Genomic DNA, 20,873 nt, shown 5'->3' with positions numbered 1-20,873 from the left:
CTTCTGTCTGGAAGACCTAACGATGTTAGTGAGCTGTTAAAGGCTCCCATTGCTGTGTTCCCATCAACTCCTCCCTTTCTGTCTGTTAGTATTTGTTCTATATATTTCGGTGCTGCCATATTGGGTGCATATATGTTAATGAGTGTCATATCCTCATCTCATATTGCTCCTTCGATCATTATATAGTGCCCTTCTTTATCTTTCTTTATGGCCTTTGTTTTATCTGATGCTATTTCTAAGAACACAAATTCTAAAGCTCAACACATTCCATTATTACAAACACTGCCTGTCTCCAGATTTCCTTTCTGCCAAGTCCATTTATGCTGCAGTGCAGTGAGGGCTATAGATTAAATGCCTAAGCAATGTGTGAGGTTCTGTTTGTTTGTTTGTTTGTTTTGGGAGCCCCAACCTGCCAGGTTATGGACAGGAAGTGTGATCAGGAAACAAACCCATGTTCTTCTCCCTCCCATATTCTTTTTTCTTTTTCAAGTATAGTTCACTTACAATGTTTTTGGCCCATGTTCTTTTTTTTTTCTCCTAAGTAATGTTTTAAAGAAGATCATGGTTTTAAAAAAAAAAGACATTCTTTTTGTAAAAAGTAAAAGTAACTGTAGTTTATGTGGTTTAATTTCCATATAGAAATATATGCCCATTTGTCAAAGATGCTACAAAAACATTCATGAAGGGAGGTAGAAGGAAAAGGACAGAATCATATAAAATACAAAGATTTCTTTTTTTTAACCTCTTAAGTTACATAATTATGTGATGTACCTAACTCTGGAGTGCTAGCTAACTACTATTTGCTCTAGGTGTCTCTCTACTTTTCCCTTGCTCTACTCTGTGTATTACAGGAAACTGCCCCCTGGATAGCAGCTAGGTTTGGCCACTGGCAGGGGGGCAATAGCAGCAGTTCTCCCCTCTATGGCCCCAGTTTCCACCAGACAGACTCCTTCTCTGTGGCCCTAACTCCACGGGGCAGCCCTACTTCTGGCTCAGAGTCACATCCTCTCTTCCTGATGTTCCTCCATCCCTAAGGATAGTAGGGGTCACTGCTCATGATAATCTCTGATCTGAGTCACCTCAGCATCTCTGCTCTTCCATCTCTTGTTTCTAATTCTCAGTATAAACGTTCCCTCCATTTTAAAGATATATAAGGGTTTCTGTTTTTCTGGTTGGATTTTTTCTGATACATTCAAGTCAACTTTAATGAAGATTTGTTGGGAACTATTTCTAAACATGAATTTAAGGTTTAAATACATATATTATAAAGTCTAAAAAGAAATAAAGGAATTCTTCACTAAGATTATCCCTTTGAGCAAATAGTGACAACCTATTCTGTTGAAAGCAGTGGCTGACATTGAGGACATAGAGATAAATATGATAATTCAAGAAAAGTCTTCTATCTAGTGTCTAAAATATTCATATTAATAAAGAAAGTTGAATTTCTAAACCTAATTCTCAATCCTTCAGACAAATAGAAGAAAAAAAATTTGAAGAATTTTACACCTCTAAATCTAAAACAACGCTCTAAGTGTTAATCATTTTATATTAGGATTATTGTGTGATCAATAGTAATTTAATCTCCTGATTCCCTAAAAATAGACACAAGAATGAGAATTTTAAAGTGTCATATTTTGTGTTTTACATGTCATATAATGTCTGTTTATTAAAGAATATAAAATTGGAATTTACATTTTACTGGAAGGATTTTTTTATATCAGCTACATAAAAATGAACTTTTAAAGTATCTTGCAGGGTATAGCTTAGTGGTAGAGTGTGTGCTTGGCATGCATGAGGTCCTGGGTTCAATCCCCAATACCTGCATTAAAATAAATAAATAAAGTATGTTGAAAATAAACATCTCAAAAAGAAATCACTTGAAAAATATGCTATATGTAAAGGAAACGTTAATTTACCTCTTCAGATTTCTTCTTAAGTTGTTTTTCAAACTTTTCCTTATTTCCTTCCAACTGGTTTAAATGCAAAGCAAGTTCTTCCTTACAAATTTCCAATGCTGAGTCTAGTTGTCTGACCTAAGCACGAAAAAAAGCAAAAAAGGAAAATCAGCTAATACTAATGAGTGCTTGTTATATGCTCAATATTTTACAAAGTTATCTCCTATTGTTATCTCATTGCTTCAAACAGTAAATATGCCGTCCAACTTAGGATATAAAATGCTTTTCACAGAAGAGATTTATTTAGAAAACTAATTATTATTGAAAACTAGGAAACCAAAGAGGAAACCAGAGACTACCATCATGAAGAATAAACAAGAACAAGTGAAGAAGGGCATTCCAGGAAGAGGGAAGTACATTCAGAGACAAGGCACTGTGAAAAGAAATGGTAAGAAGTTGGCAGGAGTTTAGGGTACCAAAGCACGAATTTATAAGAGATGTGTACTGAGGAGATGAGATTGGCAAGATAGAGTGGGGCTAACTGTCCCATAGGTCACACACCTTCAAACATTTACCTAAAAAGGTAAGAAGTTATTTAAACCTATTCCTTAAGTTCCCTTGATCAAGAAATATAATAAAAGTACAAATTGATGTATTGTGCTAACAATGCTATGGTGTGGATATTCTGAATATGCTGAAGTCACTAAGAAAATGAAATGCTGACCAAGGGGAGGGGCAGGCAGTTTTGGGAAAGAATGCCGAGATGGAGGTAACAGTGCCCACCTGGAACTTTCAGGCTCTAGCCTGGGTTCCAGAAGGCCTGTTTCAGCCTGGGAGCGTGGAACTCTCAGCCCAGCTCCTTGTAGCCAAGGTTCATGCCCTTGCCCTCAACTGCTCAAGGGGACCGTGCCTTCTGTGAGGAATTCGTGCTTCCTCCCACCCTCAAAAAGAAATGTTTTTGTCAGCTAGGGGAAAAAAACCTTATTTCAGAGAAGGCTGCTTTTGCTTTGAATCAGTGAAAACATTTTCAGAAAGGCAGTGGTGTTAACTTGGTTCAAGTGTTCATACAGCTGCAAACGCTTCACACTAACCCTAACTTTAAAGGACAAAAGAGCAACCCAAATTGCAGTAAATTTTTTTCAAAATTTGCATACATGATCCATATCCCATCTGTTAATAAAATTCTTATCTTGTTCCCTCCTTTTCCTTATGGTAATTTTGAGCTTAACAGGAATGTTTTTCCCCCTCAATGCTAATAGCATTCTAGTAAGGAGACATGAAAGTGTGAAAGAAATTTCAACAAAAAGAAAAAAAAATGTTCCCTCTTGCAGATATTATTCTACATCATGAAATTACCCTTGCAACCCTTATCTCCAAAAAGAGAATCCTGAAAGACACACAGTTTCAAAGACTGTCCCTGTATCCTATGAATATAACCATTAACAGCTAAAAAGTTTGTAATTCTGAATAATTATCTTTATTAATAACTGTTGCCCTAATAATAATTTTTAAATTATTCTATGAAAAGTATAAATATTTGCAAGTTTTCTTTCTTAAGCATGAGAATGAGCACTGGTACTTGTAACATCTTTGATACACAGAAAAAAATATAAAATCTATGCCTGATAATTAACAATGGAAAAAAGTCATCCAGGCAAGATTCATCACTAGTTGTTAAAACCACTGATCATAAGGTTGTTGAGGAACAGGACTTGCAACATGGCCTCAAAGAATTACCCTACATATTACTTACTAATTATAAAGGTAAAATTTTGCCCTTAAAATGGTGCAATCTGGCAGTAACCACCTTAAATAAGGTGTCAAGATTGACAATGCCAATAATAGGGTGGTTTGATATCAAGTGCCTCCTGATGTGAAACAATGGGAAGAACACAGTAACCCGCTGTGTAGGTCTGTGTCTGTGGTATATATGTGGTATTATGGTTGACCTAGACTTTTCGAAAGATTCAGTGTCATGAAGAATAGGAGACAGTGAGTTCAGGAGAATCTAATAAGTTAAATACAAAACGTGAATTACAACTGAATCCTAAAATGGGGAAAGAAAAGGAAAAAGCTTAAGTAGTATTTCTCAAGGTTCTGACATGCATACAGATCACCTGGATACCTCCAATGAAATACAGATTCTGATTCAGTATTAGAGCCAGGACTGTGGTAAGGCAAGAAGGTGTCTAGGGCTCAAAATTTAAGGAAGTACTTACTTTCAGGATCATGTAAGTGCCAACCCTTCACCTGTACAAGCCCTGAGAGTAAATACCTCCTTAAATTTTGGGGCAGAGGCACCTCCCTTGCTTCACTTTAGTCCTTAGTCCCAGCTCTGTTCAGTAGATGTGATATTCTGCAAGTCAAACAAGCTCCCAGGTGATGCTAGTCCATAGACCATGTTTTGAATAGCAAGATTATTAAGAACATTTTTTAATAATTTGGAAAATTTCAGTACGGACTATGTGTTGAATGATGTTACTAAAGTAATGCTGACTTTCTCTGGTGTACAGAGGTGGTATAATCAGGTAGGAGAAAGTTTCTGTTCATAGGAGATGCAAGTTTAAGTAGTAAGGGTATAAAGTATTATGACATCTGCAGTCTCTCAGGTGGACTAGCAAAAAGGAAATGTGTGAGCAGGGGTGGGACTGGGTGGGTGCACGCACTAGAGGGTCTGTGCATACGTGTGCAGAAAAAGATGAAGTGAGTATGGCTAGAATTAACAGTCAGCGAGTCTAGCTGAATGGTACACAGATGTCCTCTGTACTATTCTTCCAATTTTTCTGTAGGTCTGAAAATTTTCAAAATAAAATTTAATTAAAATAAATTCATTAAAACTAATAAATAATTAATAAAAACCAAAACATCTACTACTCTTGGATTTCTTATTTCAACAAAGAGCTTAAGGGTCTGAATATTATATGAATAAAATCACTTATAAATATACATGTATACATATATATACATACATGAATGAATGAAATCAAAACAAAGAAACTGCTCTGCTGAACCAAAGAACCTCATCCGGGGCACATTCTAGGGGCAACCAGGTAGGGGCTTTAGGCTACCTATTTTCAACAAAAGCACCCAAGCCAGTCTCTTTTGTTTATTTTTTTCCACTTATGACTTTCTTTGGGAAGAAAAAACAAAAACAAAACAAAAATCTAGAGTGGAAGTAAAATCAAAGCAAAACAAAATAAAATAAATCTCTATCTAGTAAGCACCTTCTCAATTTTCTATTTAATAGCAGGTAACATAATTGCTTTAATTTACTGGGTTTCTTTTGTTACCTGTTCAGAACTTTCCTATCAATCTTTCAGCTCTCTTTAATCATACTTTTAGAAGTTATGTAACTTTAAACTGATCCTTATAACTCTCCTGCAGATAGAAAATTCATATTTTTTTATGCAAAGAACAATCTGAGGCATGCAAAGGGATATGGCCAAAAGTCAGGAAAGAAAAGGGGCAATGACACAATCAAGAAGAGGACTAGATTTCAAACTTCTATTTTGTTCTTACAAATATCTGATATGTTTGAATCATTAAGTACAGCCTGAGTCATAGGAACTTTGCTTCTATATTTCTTCCTCATTTTGACTTTTTCCCCAATAAAAACAAATCTATTAAAAGAATCAAAGGAATAAAACCAAATATCATAATTCATTCTTTAGCTGTACTCCTTCCTATCTCGTATGTGATTATTAACATATGGAAATAACTTACCAGATGACTAGTTAGATGTGTCAGGTAATTTAATGAAAAACAGCAGTTAAGTAGCAATACGGAATTTATTTAATGAAATTATTTCATGCCTACAACCTTTGTAGAGTAATAATTTTTTAAAATATTAATGATCTTAGAGGTTATTTTTAAGAGGAAATGAATTGTCATGGCATTAAATGTTAAAAGTTTTGGAGAATACTATAGGAAAGTTACAGATAAACACATAACTGGGTTTATATGGGTATACATGGTCACAAAATGGATTAAAAACAGAGTACTAGGCAAAAATAAATAACAGATTTTAAAAATATTCTTTATGTTTAATCCATATGTGACAAAATGAAGGTCACAGAATGTTTGAAATTATTTTTAACACTAAAAATTCAAATGAAAAAATATTGTATGTACAGTAACTACTTAGTAAATTTTCAGTAACTTAGTGTTAATAAGCATTTTCTGTACCTCATTTCATTTAATCCTCAAATCCACCCTCTTCAAAGGCATTGTTATCCTTCCTTTACACACGAAGAAATTAAAGTTCAGAGAGCTTAAATAAACTGGCAAAGGTTATGGTCAGTTAGCAAGCACCCTGAAGCCAGAACTGAAATCCAAGTCAGTTTAGCTTCAAAGCCCACACTTTTAACCATAAGAATATACTACCCACAAACTGTATTTCACTCAGAAATTCTGGATTTATTCCCTACTTAATTGTATAGCAGAACGGGTAAAAAGAAGCAAAACCGGACTGTTTGTAGTTTCATCTCTCATCATTTCCTCTGTTAATTCTTTACTGGTAACGTCAGTAAGTAGCTACAGTTAAAAAAAATTTTTTTTTTATTAAAACACAAGCCTTCCTTAAGGCAAAAAGAAAAGATGTTAGATAATCTACAAACTAGATTATCAACTATCAAATAATTAAGATCACATTCACACTGGAAAAATATACTACTTAAAGAAACCAAGTTAGGTAAAATTTTTACCAGTTAATTTATTTTTATGTAAATGATTTTGACAAGTTATAGAGAAAACTGAAAAAGCCCAGGAATGTCTCCATTAACAAAAAAATAAAGTAAAATAAAAATTTTAAGCATAAGCATACTAGCCTTGATTGTTTCTTCAGATACTTGGTTCTGTAATGCTTTCAAAGCTTCATCTTTCTTCATATTTTCCTTTTCCATTTCCTGAGAACATACAGAATGGTAGCAAAAATATTTGTATATGTATAACTATTTCAGCATTAGTAACGTGTTGTTAAACAAATGATTTGATTAGAATTAAAAGCATGTCAAAGAAACATAAACTTAAAATATTAGTCAGTTTTTCGACAGCATTTTTATAAAGATGATTTTACCCCTTTGCTTTCTGTCAGGAGTCTGTCTAATGATTCAAGATGATGTTGTTTACATATTATATCTTGCTGCAACATGGATATAGTCTTTTCTTGTTCTTTAAATTGTTGTTCTTTATTCTCTAGTTGAGATTCAAGCTAAACATAAAAAATAGGATTTAATAATTTTCATTTTTTAAAACAATTTGAAACATTTTAAATACAGTTGATCCTTGAATAAGACAAGTTTAAACTGCCTGGTCCACTTATACGCAGATTTTTTTCAGCTAAATACGTACTGTAGTACTACATCATTCCCACCATCCATGGTTGGTTGAATCCACACATAGGAACCATGAATAGAAAGGGCTGACTGTAAAGTTATACGTGGATTTTCAACTGCACAGGAGTTGGAACTCTTAACTCCCACATTGTTCAGGGATCAATGGTACAGAGAAAAGAATATAATATCCACATGTTAAATTACTACTGAAATTACATAGATTATTGCATTTTGCCAGATTTCCTTCAGTTTCTGTCAAGAGAAGAAATGAAATCACATGCCCATGTTTTATCCTTTCCTGCCTTACCAATACTATGGTCTGTATCATTCTCCGGTGTGTTTCATTCTCATACATGTGTTTTGTGCTTTTAACTACATATGTAGATCCATGAACAATATGTAATTTTCTGTTTTGAAAATTTATATAGACAATATCAACACTTCTGTACGTTTTAGCAACTTGTTTTTTCACTTAGTATTGTTTAAATATTTATCCATGTATCTTTATGCGGCTCTAGTTCATATTTTTATGACAATACAATATTCCACAGTAACAAGAAACCAGTTTGTTCACTCTTCCACTTGGGAACAGTTAAATATTCTGCTTTTCCACTATTGTGACAATGTTACAATAATATTCTTTGTACATGTATTAGAATAATATTCCTTATGTACATGTATTAGAACTTCTTTAGAACATGCCACCTAGAAGTGGACTTCCTGGCTAGAGTATATGCACATTTCCAACTTCATTAGGTATTTCTCTTCAAAGTACATCAAAATTTATACTTTCATTAGAAATGTACAAGAGTCTCACTCCCGACAACTCCATCACTAATTGATTGGTATAATCACATGTCTAAAACACTTTTGTGAAGTCAAAATATGAATAAACTGATATGCTTATATGTATATATGTGCATATTATCTATACAAATGTATAAAAATTATACATATGTGTTATATATCACATATACATAAATATAATAAAAATATAGCAGCAACAATTTTACTAGAAAATAATAAAATCAAGAAACTGTGAAATGAAAATCCACAAATAAAAATAATCAACACAACAGAAATTAGAGGAACAGAAAGGAAAAAGATTGAAGAAAAGTGAACAGAACATAAGGGCAGGTTGGAGACCATCAAGCAGATCTACATGCACATCATGAGAGTCCCAGAAGGAGGTGAGAGAGAAAAAGGGACAGAGAAAATACATGAATAAATAATGATTGAAAATCTCCCAAATTTGATGAAAAACATGAATTTAAACATTCAGGAATCTTAACAAAATCCAAGTCAGATGAACTCAAAGAGACTCACAATGAGATACATTATAGTCAAACTTTCAGAAGACAATGGCAAAGAGAGAGAGAATCTTGAAAGCAGTAAGAGATTAGCAAATTAGTGCATACAAGGGATACTCAGTAAGATTACATGCAGATTTCTGATCAGAAATACTGGAGGTCAGAAGATAGTGGGCTGATATATTCAAAAGAAAAAAAAAAAAAAAAGACCTGTTTACCAAGAACCTTCTGTCAGGCAAAACTTCTTCAAGAAGTGAGGGAGAAATTAACACATTCCCAGATAGATAAAAGCTGGGGGAGTCTGTGACCACTAGACATGCTCTGCTAGAAATGCTCAAGGGTATTCTGCAAGGTGAAATGAAAGAACACTAGATGGTAACTTGAAGCCACATGGAGAAACAAAAATCTTTAAAAAGCTAAATATATGGGCAATTGTAAAAGGCAGCATTATTGTAACAATGGACTGTAACTTCTACTTTTTGTTTTCTAAATGATTTAAGAGACTAACACACTTAAAGGAAAAAAACAGTTATTAGTGTAAAAGCTAGTATTACTGTAACTTTGGTTTGTAACTCCAAATCTTGTTTTCTACGTAATTTAAGAGACTAATTCATTCAAATGAATAACCAGTTTGTGCTTTGGGGCACACAATACATAAAGATGTAAATTTGTGACAGCAACAACTGAAAGGCACGAAGATGAAACTATAATGGAACAGAGTTTTTGTATGTTATTGAAATTATGGTGGCACAAATTCAAATTAGAGTGCTATAACTTTAGGATGTTAAATATAATTCCACTGGTAGCCACAAAGAAAACAGCTATAAAATAGACACAAAAAGAAATCAAAAGGGAATTTTAAAATTTTACTACCAAATATCAACTAAATTCAAAAGATAGTAATGTAGGAAATGAGAAATAAAAAAGCTATAAGGCACATAGAAAACAAAGAGCAAAATGACAAGAATAAGTCCCTCCTTATCAGTAATTACTTGAAGTGCAAATGGATTAAACTCTCCAAAAGACACAGACTGGCAGAATGGAGAGAAAACCACACATCCAACTACATGTTGTTATAAGAGACTAATTTTAGATCCAAAGATACAAATAGATTAAAAATGAAAGGACAGGAAAAGATGTTCCATGAAAATAGTAACCAAAAGAGAGCACAGGTAGCAATAGTAATATTAGACAAATGAGACTTTAAATTTTAAAAGATATGAAGCAAAGACAGATAATATACATTAAATTAATAAAAAGTTATTATAATACAGCAATAAGATATAACAATTATAAACATTTATACACCAAAGACAGGCTTTCAAAACATATGAGGCAAAAATGGACAGAACTGAAGTGAGAAATAGACAGTTCTACAATAATAGTTGGAAGACTTCAATATCCCATGCTCAATAACAGGTAGAACAACTGGAGAGAATATAAGTAAGGGAACAGAGGACTCAACACAATAAACCAATCATATTTAATAGACATATGCAGCACCCTCTACCCCCAAACAACAGAGAACACATTCTTTTCAAGTGCACAGGAGATATTTTCCAGGATAGACAATACGTCAAGGCCACAAATTTAAGTCTCAGTAAACTTTATAAGATAGCTATCATACAAAGTATATTCTCCAACCACAGTAGGATGAAGTTAGAAACCAGTAACAAAAGGAAAATTGGAAAATTAATGAAACTGTGGTATTTATTAAGCAATACATTTTCAAAAAACCAGTAAGTCAAAGAAGAATTCACAAGGGAAATTAGGAAGTACTTAGAAATGAATGAAAACAAACAAAAAACTTACCAAAATTTATGGGACACAGCAAAAGCAATGCCCAGGGGGTAATTTATAGCTATAAATGCTTACATTAAAATAAAAGAAAGAAAGACCTCTAGTTAATAACCTAACCTTAAAACATAGGAAACTAGAAAAAAGAAAGTAAATTCAAAGCTAGGAAAAGGAAAGAATAATAAAGATTGCAGGAAAGATCAACAAACAGAGAACAAAAAACCAATGAAGAGTATCAATTAAGTGAAAAATTGGTTCTTAAAAAAAACATACAAAATTGACAAATCTTTAGCTAGGTGAACTAAAAAAGAAAATTCAGTATTACCCAAATCAGAAATGAAAGTAGGGATATTACTGCCAACTCTACAGAAATAAAAAAAAAAAAATCATACGGAAGTACAGTGAATAATTGTATACCAACAAATTGGAAAATCTAGGTGAAATGGGCAAATTCCTAGGAACACAAAACCTACAAAGACTACATCATGAAGAAATAGATAATCTGAACAGACCTATATTTAGTAAGGAGATTGAATCAGTAATCAAAAATCTCTCAAAAAAGAAAGGTTCTGAACCTGATGGCTTTGTTTGGGAATTCTACCAAACATATAAAAAACAGCTAATACCAATCCTTCTCAAACTTTTTCAAAAAATTAAGGAGAAAACGTTCCCTAACACTGTTAAGGCGAGCATTAACCTGATACCAAACCCAGACAAAGACATTACAAGAAAAGGAAACTACAGAAAAATATTGCTTATGAACACTGAGGCAAAAATTCTCCACAAAATACTAACAATCCAAGTTCAGGAGCATGCTAAAGGGATTAAACACCATGACCAAGTGAAATTTATTCCTGGAATGCAATGAAAAATAGTCAGTGTCATATGCAGTATTAACAGAATGAAGGAAAAAAAAAAAACCACACGAGCATCTCAATTGATGCAGAAAAAGACATATTTGACAAAATTCAACACCCTTTCTTGATAAAAGCACTCAACCAACTAGAAATAGAAGGAAACTATCTTAAAATAATAAAAGCCTTATATGAAAAACCTACATTTAACATACTCAATGGTCAAAGGTTGAAGGTTTTTCCTGTAAGATCAGGGACAAGAAAGGAATGCTCCTCTCACCACTTCTATTCAACATAGTACTGGAAGTTCTTCTAGTTAGAGCAATTAGGCAAGAAAAAGAAATGAAAGGCATCCAAATTGGAAAAGAAGAAGTAAAATTATCTGTTTGCAGATCAAATGATCTTATACATAGAAAACCCTAAGATTCCACACAATAAAACTATTAGAACTAATGAATGAATTCAGAAAAGTAGAGGACACAATTCAACAAAAATCAGTTGCACTCCTATACATGAACAATGAACACTCTGAAAAGAAAATTATGAAAACAATTTCACTTACAATAGCATCAAAAAGAATACTTAGGAATTAACCAAGAAGGTGAATGACTTATACAATGAAAATTATGAAATACTGCTAAAAGAAATTAAAGACATAAATAAATAGAAACATATTCCATGTTCATGGATTAGAAGACTTAATATTGTTAAAATGCCAATATTACCAGATGCAACACAATCCCTAGCAAAATCCCAATGGCATTTTTTTTGTAGAAACAGATAAACCCATCCTAAAATTCATATGGAATCTCAAGTGACCCTGAACAGCCAAGACAATCTTGAAAATGAACAAAACTGGAGGACCCCTACTTTCTGACTTCAAATCTATTACAAAGCTACAGTAATCAAAACTGTGGTTTTGGCATAAAACAGACATACAGACCAATGGAATAGAGAGCCCAGAAATAAATCCTTGCATATATGGTCAAGTGATTTTTGACAAGGGTGCCAAAACCGTTCAGTAGGGGAAAGATAGGCCTTTCAACAAATGATGCTGAGAAAACTGGATATCCACATGCAAAAGAATGAAGTTGGACCCTTGCCTAGCATTATACAAAAATTAACTCAAAATGTATCAAGGACCTAAATGTAAGACATAAAACAATAAAACTCCCAAAAGGAAACATAAGACAAAAGCTTCATGACATTGGGTGTGGTAATAATTTCTTAGATATGACACCAAAGGCACAGGCAACAAAAGAAAAAACAGACAAACTGGACTTCATGAAAATTCGAGTATTCTGTGCATCCAAAGGCACTCTCAATAGAGTAAAGTGGAAACTCACAGAATGGGAGAAAATATTTGCACATCATATACCTGATAAAGGATCAATATCCAGAATATACAGAGAAGTCCTAAAACTCAACAACACAGAAATAACCTTATTTTAAAATGAGTAAAGGAATTGAACAGACATTTCTCCACAGAAGATATATGAATGGCCAACAAGCACATGAAAAGATTCTCAACATCACTGATCATTAGGGAAACGCAAATCAAAACTACAATGAGATACCACCTCACACTCATTAGGATGACTCCTATCTAAAAAACAGAAAACAAGTGTTTACAAAGATATGGAGAAATTGGAACACTTGTGCTCTGTTGGTAGGACTGGAAAATGGTGTAGCTGCTGTGGAAAACAGCATGGTGGTTCCTCAAAAAATAAAAAATAGAATTACCATGTTATCAGTAATTCTACTTATGGATGTATACATAAAATAATGTAAAACAGGATCTCAAAGAGATATTTGTACACCCTCATGATCATACCAGCATTATTCAAGATAGCTAAAATGTGGAAACAAACCAAGTGCTCACCAACAGATGAATGGATAAGCAAACTTTGGTATATATCTACAATGGAATGTTACTCAGCCTTATAAATGGAGGAAATTTTGCAAAATGCTACAACATGGGTGAACCTTGAGAACGTTATGTTAAGTTAAACAAACTACAACGAAGTTACTGAAAACTAATTATAATTCTAAAAAACCAGAAAACTCAAATAGCAACCATTCTATAAAATGAAGCTATTAAAAATTACATTTACTTTATGTACATGTGTGTTTGTGTAAATGAGTACTACACACATGTTGAGTTTGCAAAGATGCAGAGAAACTGCTCTGAAAGATATAAACTAAGAGTGTAACAATGATTCTGGGGTGGGAGACTTTTAAAAACTTGGTTTATATTCATTTTTTTGTGTACGATTCTGAGGTTTTTTTTTCTAACACATGCATAGATTCATAAAACTCACACCACCATCAGGATACAGAATGGTTCCTCCACCCTCAAGATTTCTCATGTTAATCCTTTATAGTCAAACTTTTCACCCTGCCCAATACCTGGCAACCAATAAACTTATGTTCATCCTATAGCTTTTTTTTTTAATGAAGTATAGTCATTTCACAATGTTGTGTCAATTTCTGGTACACAGCATAATAGTTCAGTCATATATACACATACATATATTCGTTTTCATATTTTTTCAATTACAGATTACTACAAGATTCTGAATATACCTACCTGTGCTATACAGTATAAATTGGTTATCTCATCCTGTAGCTTTTGACTTCACTGAAAATGTCAAAGAAATAGAATTGTACATAATATTTTACAATCAGTTTCTTCCTGTTAACATAACGCCTTGGAGAGCCACCCATGTTTTCGCTTGAATCAATAGATTATTCCTTGTTATTACTGAGTAGTATTCCATTGTACTGAGACACCATAGTTTGTTTATCCATTTACCCACTGAAAGACACTGGGTTGTTTCCAGCTTTTGGCAACTATGAATAATGCTACTATAAACATATGTAGTAGGTTTTACTGTAAATATAAATTTTCATTTCAAATATCTAGGGGTGTGGGGCCACATGTTAAGTGCATGTTTAACTTAAGAAAATGTCAAATTGTTTTAGCAATTTTCCACTTTGCACTCCTACCAGCAATATATGAGAAACCCAGCTGTTCTGCATCCAGCAGCATTTGTTACTGTCGAGTCCATCCTTCCTTCCTCTCTTCCTGCCTTTCTCAGTGTTCCAATAGGAATGCAGTGGTATTTCACTTTGTGTTTAATTTGCATTTCCCTAATGATGAATCATGTTCAACATGTTTTCATATGTCTATTTGCCATCTGTATATCTTTTCTGATGAAGCATCTATATTGGGTTGTTTTCTTATTGATGAATTTTGAGAATTCTTTATATTTAATGGGTAAAACTTCTTTGTTGGATATGTGATTTACAAATACTTTCAGTCTATAGCTTGTCTCTTTATTCTTTTAATAATGTCTTTCACATAAGAAACATTCTTAATTTTGATGAATTCCAATTTATCAATTTTTCCCTTACAGTGTTTTGGTTTTACATCTAAGAACTCTTTTCCTAACCTAAGTTCATGAAGATTTTCTCCTGTATTTTCTCCTATGAATTTTAGAGTTTTTTAAAATTTTATATTTGAATCTACAATTCACTTTGAATTTGTTTTTATATAAGATACATATTGCAGTTCCATATTCTTGCATACAATGTCCAATTGTCCCAGCACTATGTATTGAAACACTATTCTCTCTCCAATCTAAATTGGTTCTGTACCTTTGTTAAAAATCAGCTGACCGTATTTACCAGGTCTGTTTTTAGAATCTGTATTTTATTCGTTTCATCTATGTGTCTATTATTTTGCTACTACCTCACTGTATTGATTACTGTAGTCTTAAAATATGGTAGCATAAATTCACTAACGCTAACTTTGTTCTTTTTCAAACTTGTTTTGGTTATTCTAGTCTCTTTGCCTTTCCATTACAAAATTTAAAATCAGCTATCTATGTAAACAAACAATTTTACTGGGATCTTTATTGGAAATGCATTAAATTGAGAAATCTACTTAAAGTGAACTTCCTAAATATATTGAGACTTTGAACCCACAGAAATATTTCTTTCCATTTATTTAAGGCCTTTGATTCCTCTCAACCTTTTACAGTTCTCACCACAGATAGTCCACATGTTTTGTTGTACTTAAACCTGTGTACTTTAACTCCCTGGAGTTATTGTCAGTAGTACTGGTTTTTAAATTTTAGCTTCCAATTGTTCACTGCTAGTACAACTGACCCTTGAACAACGTGAGGGTTAATGGCATAAACCCCCTGCACAGTCGAAAATCTGAATAACTTTGCAGTCTGCAGTCCCCATCAGCAGTTTCGCATCCATTGATTCAGCCAACTGCAGATTGTGTAGTATTGTACAGATGGAAAAAAATGCGAGGATAAGTGGACCCAAACAGTTCAAACCAGTGTTGTTCAAGGGTCAACTATACACAGAATACAACTGATATGGATGTTAACTTTGCATCCTGTGACCTTGCTCACTCATTAGTTTTAAGGTATTTTTGTAAATTCTTCGGGATTTTCTACATAGACAATCGTGTTGTCTGAAAACAGGGATAGTTTTGTTTCCTTCTGATAGACATGCCTTTTCTTTCTTTTGGGCTTTTCTGCATGATGTTAAATAGGAGTGATGAGAGCAGATATTCTTGCTGTTTCCAATCTTACAGGAAAGTATTAAGTGTTTTACTATTAAGCTATCATCTATAGAACCTACTGTCCTATAGGTGTAGGATATAGCACAGGGAACTATACTCAATTTCTTGTAATAACATATAATGAAAAAGAATCTGGAAAGAAAAATATATATGTTTGTGTATGTGTAACTGAATCACTTTGCTGTACATCTGAAACCACATTATAAATCAACTACACTTCAATAAAAAATTTTTTAAAAGATCATCTATAGGATTTTGGGGGAGGATACCCTTTATCAGGTTAATGAAGTACTCTTCTATTTCTAACTGGCTGAGAGTTTTTATCATAGGAGAATGCTGAATTTTGTCAAATGCTTTTTTTGCATCTATTGATACAATCTTACAGGTTTTTTTGTATGCTAATATGGTAGATTATAGTGACTTTTTTCTGAATGTGGAACCAGCCTTCTATTCACAGGATAAACCTCTCCCCTCTCCTTATTAGCCTTTACTATCTCTGAGGTCTCTAGTGATATACCCCTACTCACTCCTGATACAGGTAATTTGTGTTTTCTCTCTCTTTTTTTTTTTCAACTTGGTCAGACTGGCTAGAAGTTTATACATAATATTGATCTTTTCAAAGAACCAGCTTTGGATTTCACTGATTTCTCTAACATTCTCTTCTTGAATTCCAGCTCCTTTCAACTATGCTTTTTATTATTTCCATCTTTCTGGTTTTTTTTTTTTTTTTTTTTTTTTTTGCTCTTCTTTTCCTAGTTTCTTAATGTGGAAGTTCAGATTATTGATTTTTCTCTATTTTCTTCTAATATATGCATTTAATGCTACAAAGCTCTAAGAACTCTAGCTACATTCTACAAGCTCAGATGTTTTGTGTTTTCATTTTCATTCAAAGTATTTTCAATTTCCCCTGAGACTTACTCATTGGTCGATGGTTCTAGTTTAATTCCACTATGGTCAGAGAACATACTACAGCTGACCCTTGAACATGGGTCTGAACTGTGCAGGTCCACTTATAGGCAGATCTTTTTCAATAAATATATACAGTGCTAAATGATCCGCGGTTAGTTAACTGCAGACATGCAGGGCTGACCAAGGGACCTGAGCATCGGCAGATCTTCCAACAGTGGGTCCTGGAACTAATCGTCCATGGATACCAAGAGACAACTGTATATATGGCTTCAATTCTTTTAAATTTGGTAAGACTGATTTTATGATCTAGGGTATGGTGTATCTTGGTGAATATTTCAGGTGTCCTGGAGAAGAATGAGCATTCTGATGTTGGGTGGAATATTCTATAAATGTGTCAGGCTAAGCTGGTTGACAGTGTTGTTCAGGGAAGCTCTTTGCTGATTTTTTAATCTATTTATTCTATCAATTGCAGAAGAGTAATGTTGATATCTTCAGTTGTAATTTTGGACCAATTTCTTTCTCCTTTCAGACTTTTTCACTTTTGCTTCACATATTCTGAAATTATTCTGTTAGGTAAATACGCACTTAGGGCTGTTACATCTTCTTGGTGAATAGAGCCTTTTATTACAACATAATTTTCCTCTTCATCCCTGGTGATTTTTATTTGTTCTAAAGTCTACTTTGTCTGATATTTAAATAGCCACTCTTGCTTTCTTTTGATTATTGTTTGTCTGCCTGGTACATTTTTTTCCATACTTTTACATTTAACCTGTCTAAATCTTCATATTTAATATGGACTTCCTGAAGAGAGTATATACCTGAGTCTTGTTTTGTCAGTCTCACAATTGCAATGTTTTATTTGGTGTGTTTAGAACACTTACATCTAAATTAATATTTGATATGCCTGCATTTAAGTACACATCCCTTTGTTACTGGTTTTCTCTGTCTCCTGTATTTTTCATTCCTGTTTCCCCTTTCCAGCCTTCATTCAAATATATGAATATTTTCAGAATTCTGTTTTAATTTATCTACTGGCTTTTTACTGAATCTGTACAGTTTTTTTAGTGGTTGCTCTAGGGATTCTAGTGTATCTACTGTAGTCCCCCCATCTGCAGTTTCACTTTCCAGTTTCAGTTACTCACAGTCAACTGTGGTCTGAAAATATTACATAAAAAATTCCGTAAAGAAATAATTTATAAGTTTTAAATTGCACGCCATTCCGAGTAACATGATGAGACCATGGGGATAACTCTTTCCTGGCCAGGATGTGACTCATCTCTTTGCCCATCATATCCACACTGCCCGTTAGTCACTTAGGAGCCATCTCAGTTATCAGACTGACTGTCGTGGTATGGTAATGCGTGTATGCAAGTAACCCTTATTTTACTAAATAACGACCCCGAAGTATAAGAGTAGTGATGCTGGCAATTTGGATATTCTCTTACTGCCTAATTTATAAATTAAACTTCATTATAAATATGAAAATATAGTAAAAAACATAGTATATGCAGAGCTTGGTACTATCCAGGGTTTTAGGCATCCACTTGAGGTCTTGGAACATATAACCTGTGGATAAGGGAAAACCAGTGTTTTTAACTTCCCATAGTTTACTCAGAATTAAGATTTTTCCTCTTGAAGTGAAATGGAGACACTTCACAAGATTATAGGTCCCTGTACCATTCCTAGTTTATACTGTAGTTGTCCAATGTATTACACCAACATACACTGAAGATCTCACTAGACAACGCAAATTTTTCTTTCAGCTGTCACAGATGTTATAAAAATCTCAAGAGAAGAAATACAGCTCATGGTATTTAATCAAATATTTACTGTTGTTGTTGCTCTCCCTTCATCCCTGAAGCTTGACTTTCCCCTCTGGTATGATTTCTCTTTTGCCTGAAGAACTTTATCCTTCATTTTAGAACAAGACTGCTGGTGACAAGTTCTCTAAATTGTCCTTCATCTAAGAATATCTTTATATATCCTAAAGAATATTATTGCTGGACATAAAATTCTAGGCTGACAATTTTTCTCTCTCAGGACTAAAAACAAAAAAAATCTTCAGTCTTCTAACCTTCATAGTTTTTTATTTTTTGATGAGAAGTCTGCAGTAATCTTAATCTTTGCTGCTCTAGGCAATGTGTTATTTATCTCTGACTGCTTTCAAGATTTTCAGCAACTATTTTGATTTGTCCAAAAGTGGTTTTCTCTGATTTTATCATCTTTGAGCTTGTCGAATTTATAAATTTATTTCCTTCACAAATTTGCCAAGTTCTCAGTCATTATTCCTTCAAATAGTTTTTGCACCAGTTTCATTATCCCCTTCTCTGGTACTCTGATGACATAAATGTTAGAACTTCTGATACTGTCCAGCCGGTCCCTGAGAATCTGTTCATTTTTTCCCAGATCTTTTTTTCTGTTTACACTGAATACTTTCTATTGCACCATATTTCAAGCTCATATTTTTGTGTGCGTGTGTGAGCTATATTCTGCTATTAAATCCATCCAAATTATCTATTTTTTATTTATTCTTGTGTTTTTGGTCTCACAATTTCTACTTTACTTTTGTTTTTATTTTTACTCTTAGCTTTTAGCCCAAGATTAAGAGGGCTTCTACTCTCAACTGATCTTCAAGCAAATGGTATCTCTAGTGGAAAAGAATCTACAGAATCACTCTTAGTTTGATAATGTCAAAAAATAATGATCAGGACCGAAATGGCAGGAGTACCATATGAGAAAGCATTGTAAAATGATCCAGACGTAATGGGATTCTAATTATAGTACTTGCCAGTAACTTTTCTAAGTTTTTCTTTCCTCATCTATTAAAATAAAGCAAGCTGGGCTAATAGTGCTAGAAGTTCTTTCCAGCATTCACATCCTGAATATACATTACATCTACTTGTAAAAACATAATTAGTATCTTACTTTTTCAATCTGCTTTTCCATCTCTTTATGCTGGTCAAGATGAATTTTCTTTGCCTTTTCAAAAGCTAAACAAATTTTCTCATGTTCTGTATTGATATTGGTTTCTAGACTTCTAATCTTTTCATTTTTTTCCTAGAAATACAAAAGCACTTTAAAAGAATAGAATTAAAATAGTTTTACATAAAAGTATATTAACAAAGCATAAACTTTATCATACCCTGCTCTTTAAAGAATAATAGTAGTTAATATGTCAAATTTCAAAAATATTTAAATATTTATAAAAAGACAAAGTGGTTATTTCAAAAGTTGTATCAAAATGATACGAGTAAGATATTTAAAAATACTGTGAAGCAGATCAAAAAACTACTATCATCTCCTTCAATTCTACTAAAATAAAAATAAGAAACTTCAGATAATAAATTGCCATACTAACTTAAAAAATATAGGAATAAAAACTGAATAATCAAGAGTTTGAATTTATATTTTCCTATTTAGTATATTTTAGAATAATGATACTAAAACAAACATGCTGTTACAAGCATGTTTAAGTTCCTTAAAGCCACAGTGAATTTGTAGCAAAAAAAAAGAGAGTAATTTTTACCATAAGTTCCTGTTCTAGTTCTGCATTTTTTGCAGCAATAGAGGAATAAGCAACAATTTTTTCTTCCAGCTGTTTCTCTAGAGTTAAAAGCTGAGAACATTTCTTTGTCATCTGAAAACACATTGAAATGAATAAAAATTATTTTTAAAAAATAAGTGACAGACAATTCAGAAGAAAAAATAGTTAAGGGAAGACCAGAAATATGACATAGCTTATTCCATCTGCGTAATACATACCTAACTTAATTCAGACCCTTGTGTTCAAACAGAATTGCACCCCAACTCATTTCTTAAAAGTAGCTGTTAAAGATTGAAATCAGTATAATGAAATGTTAACCATAATAATTTCTGGTCACAGAATTACCAATGTTTTATTATCTTCTTTGTCCCTTTCTGTATTTTCAACAAGACTGTGTTAATTTTTTAATTAAAAAACAGTTATTAACCTCAGTGCTTGGCAATTTTCTAAGTAAGCTGATGGCTATAGTTACAGACTGCCTAAATCTCCTTTTCCATTACTTACATAAGTTCCTATCCCACAGGTCTTTTCCCAGTCTTGGCTACAGGATTTAAGATGAGAAATCAAACATATAAAAAGTGCCCCTATAGACAGCTGCAGCCTCTGGTTTGAAGGCTGAGTACAGCAT

The 20,873-nt window shown here is 33.1% G+C and overlaps 1 protein-coding gene across 17 annotated transcripts in view; it reads right to left on the bottom strand.

The window, feature by feature from the left end:
• CCDC18 (coiled-coil domain containing 18) overlaps positions 1–20,873 on the bottom strand; it is a 120,245-nt gene that overhangs the window by 69,810 nt on the left and 29,562 nt on the right. For 16 of the 17 annotated variants that reach the window (XR_004322655.1, XR_004322656.1, XR_004322658.1 and 13 more), the window contains 5 exons: positions 20,228–20,338; positions 19,627–19,758; positions 6,970–7,104; positions 6,722–6,799; positions 1,917–2,033 (listed from right to left, as the gene is read on the bottom strand). Coding sequence is in view for 13 of the 17 variants with exons in the window: in XM_032487097.1 (XP_032342988.1) it covers positions 1,917–2,033; positions 6,722–6,799; positions 6,970–7,104; positions 19,627–19,758; positions 20,228–20,338 (573 nt within the window). In the remaining 4 variants the exon portion in view is untranslated. The remainder of the gene's footprint in view (positions 1–1,916; positions 2,034–6,721; positions 6,800–6,969; positions 7,105–19,626; positions 19,759–20,227; positions 20,339–20,873) is intronic. The other variant, XM_032487100.1, reaches the window with a different exon arrangement.

Source organism: Camelus ferus, chromosome 9, assembly GCF_009834535.1.
Source record: "Camelus ferus isolate YT-003-E chromosome 9, BCGSAC_Cfer_1.0, whole genome shotgun sequence".
In the NCBI taxonomy this organism is placed as follows: Eukaryota; Metazoa; Chordata; class Mammalia; order Artiodactyla; family Camelidae; genus Camelus; species Camelus ferus.
The sequence above is the reverse complement of the archived record's forward strand: the minus strand, read 5'-3'. Positions and strand labels throughout refer to the sequence as shown.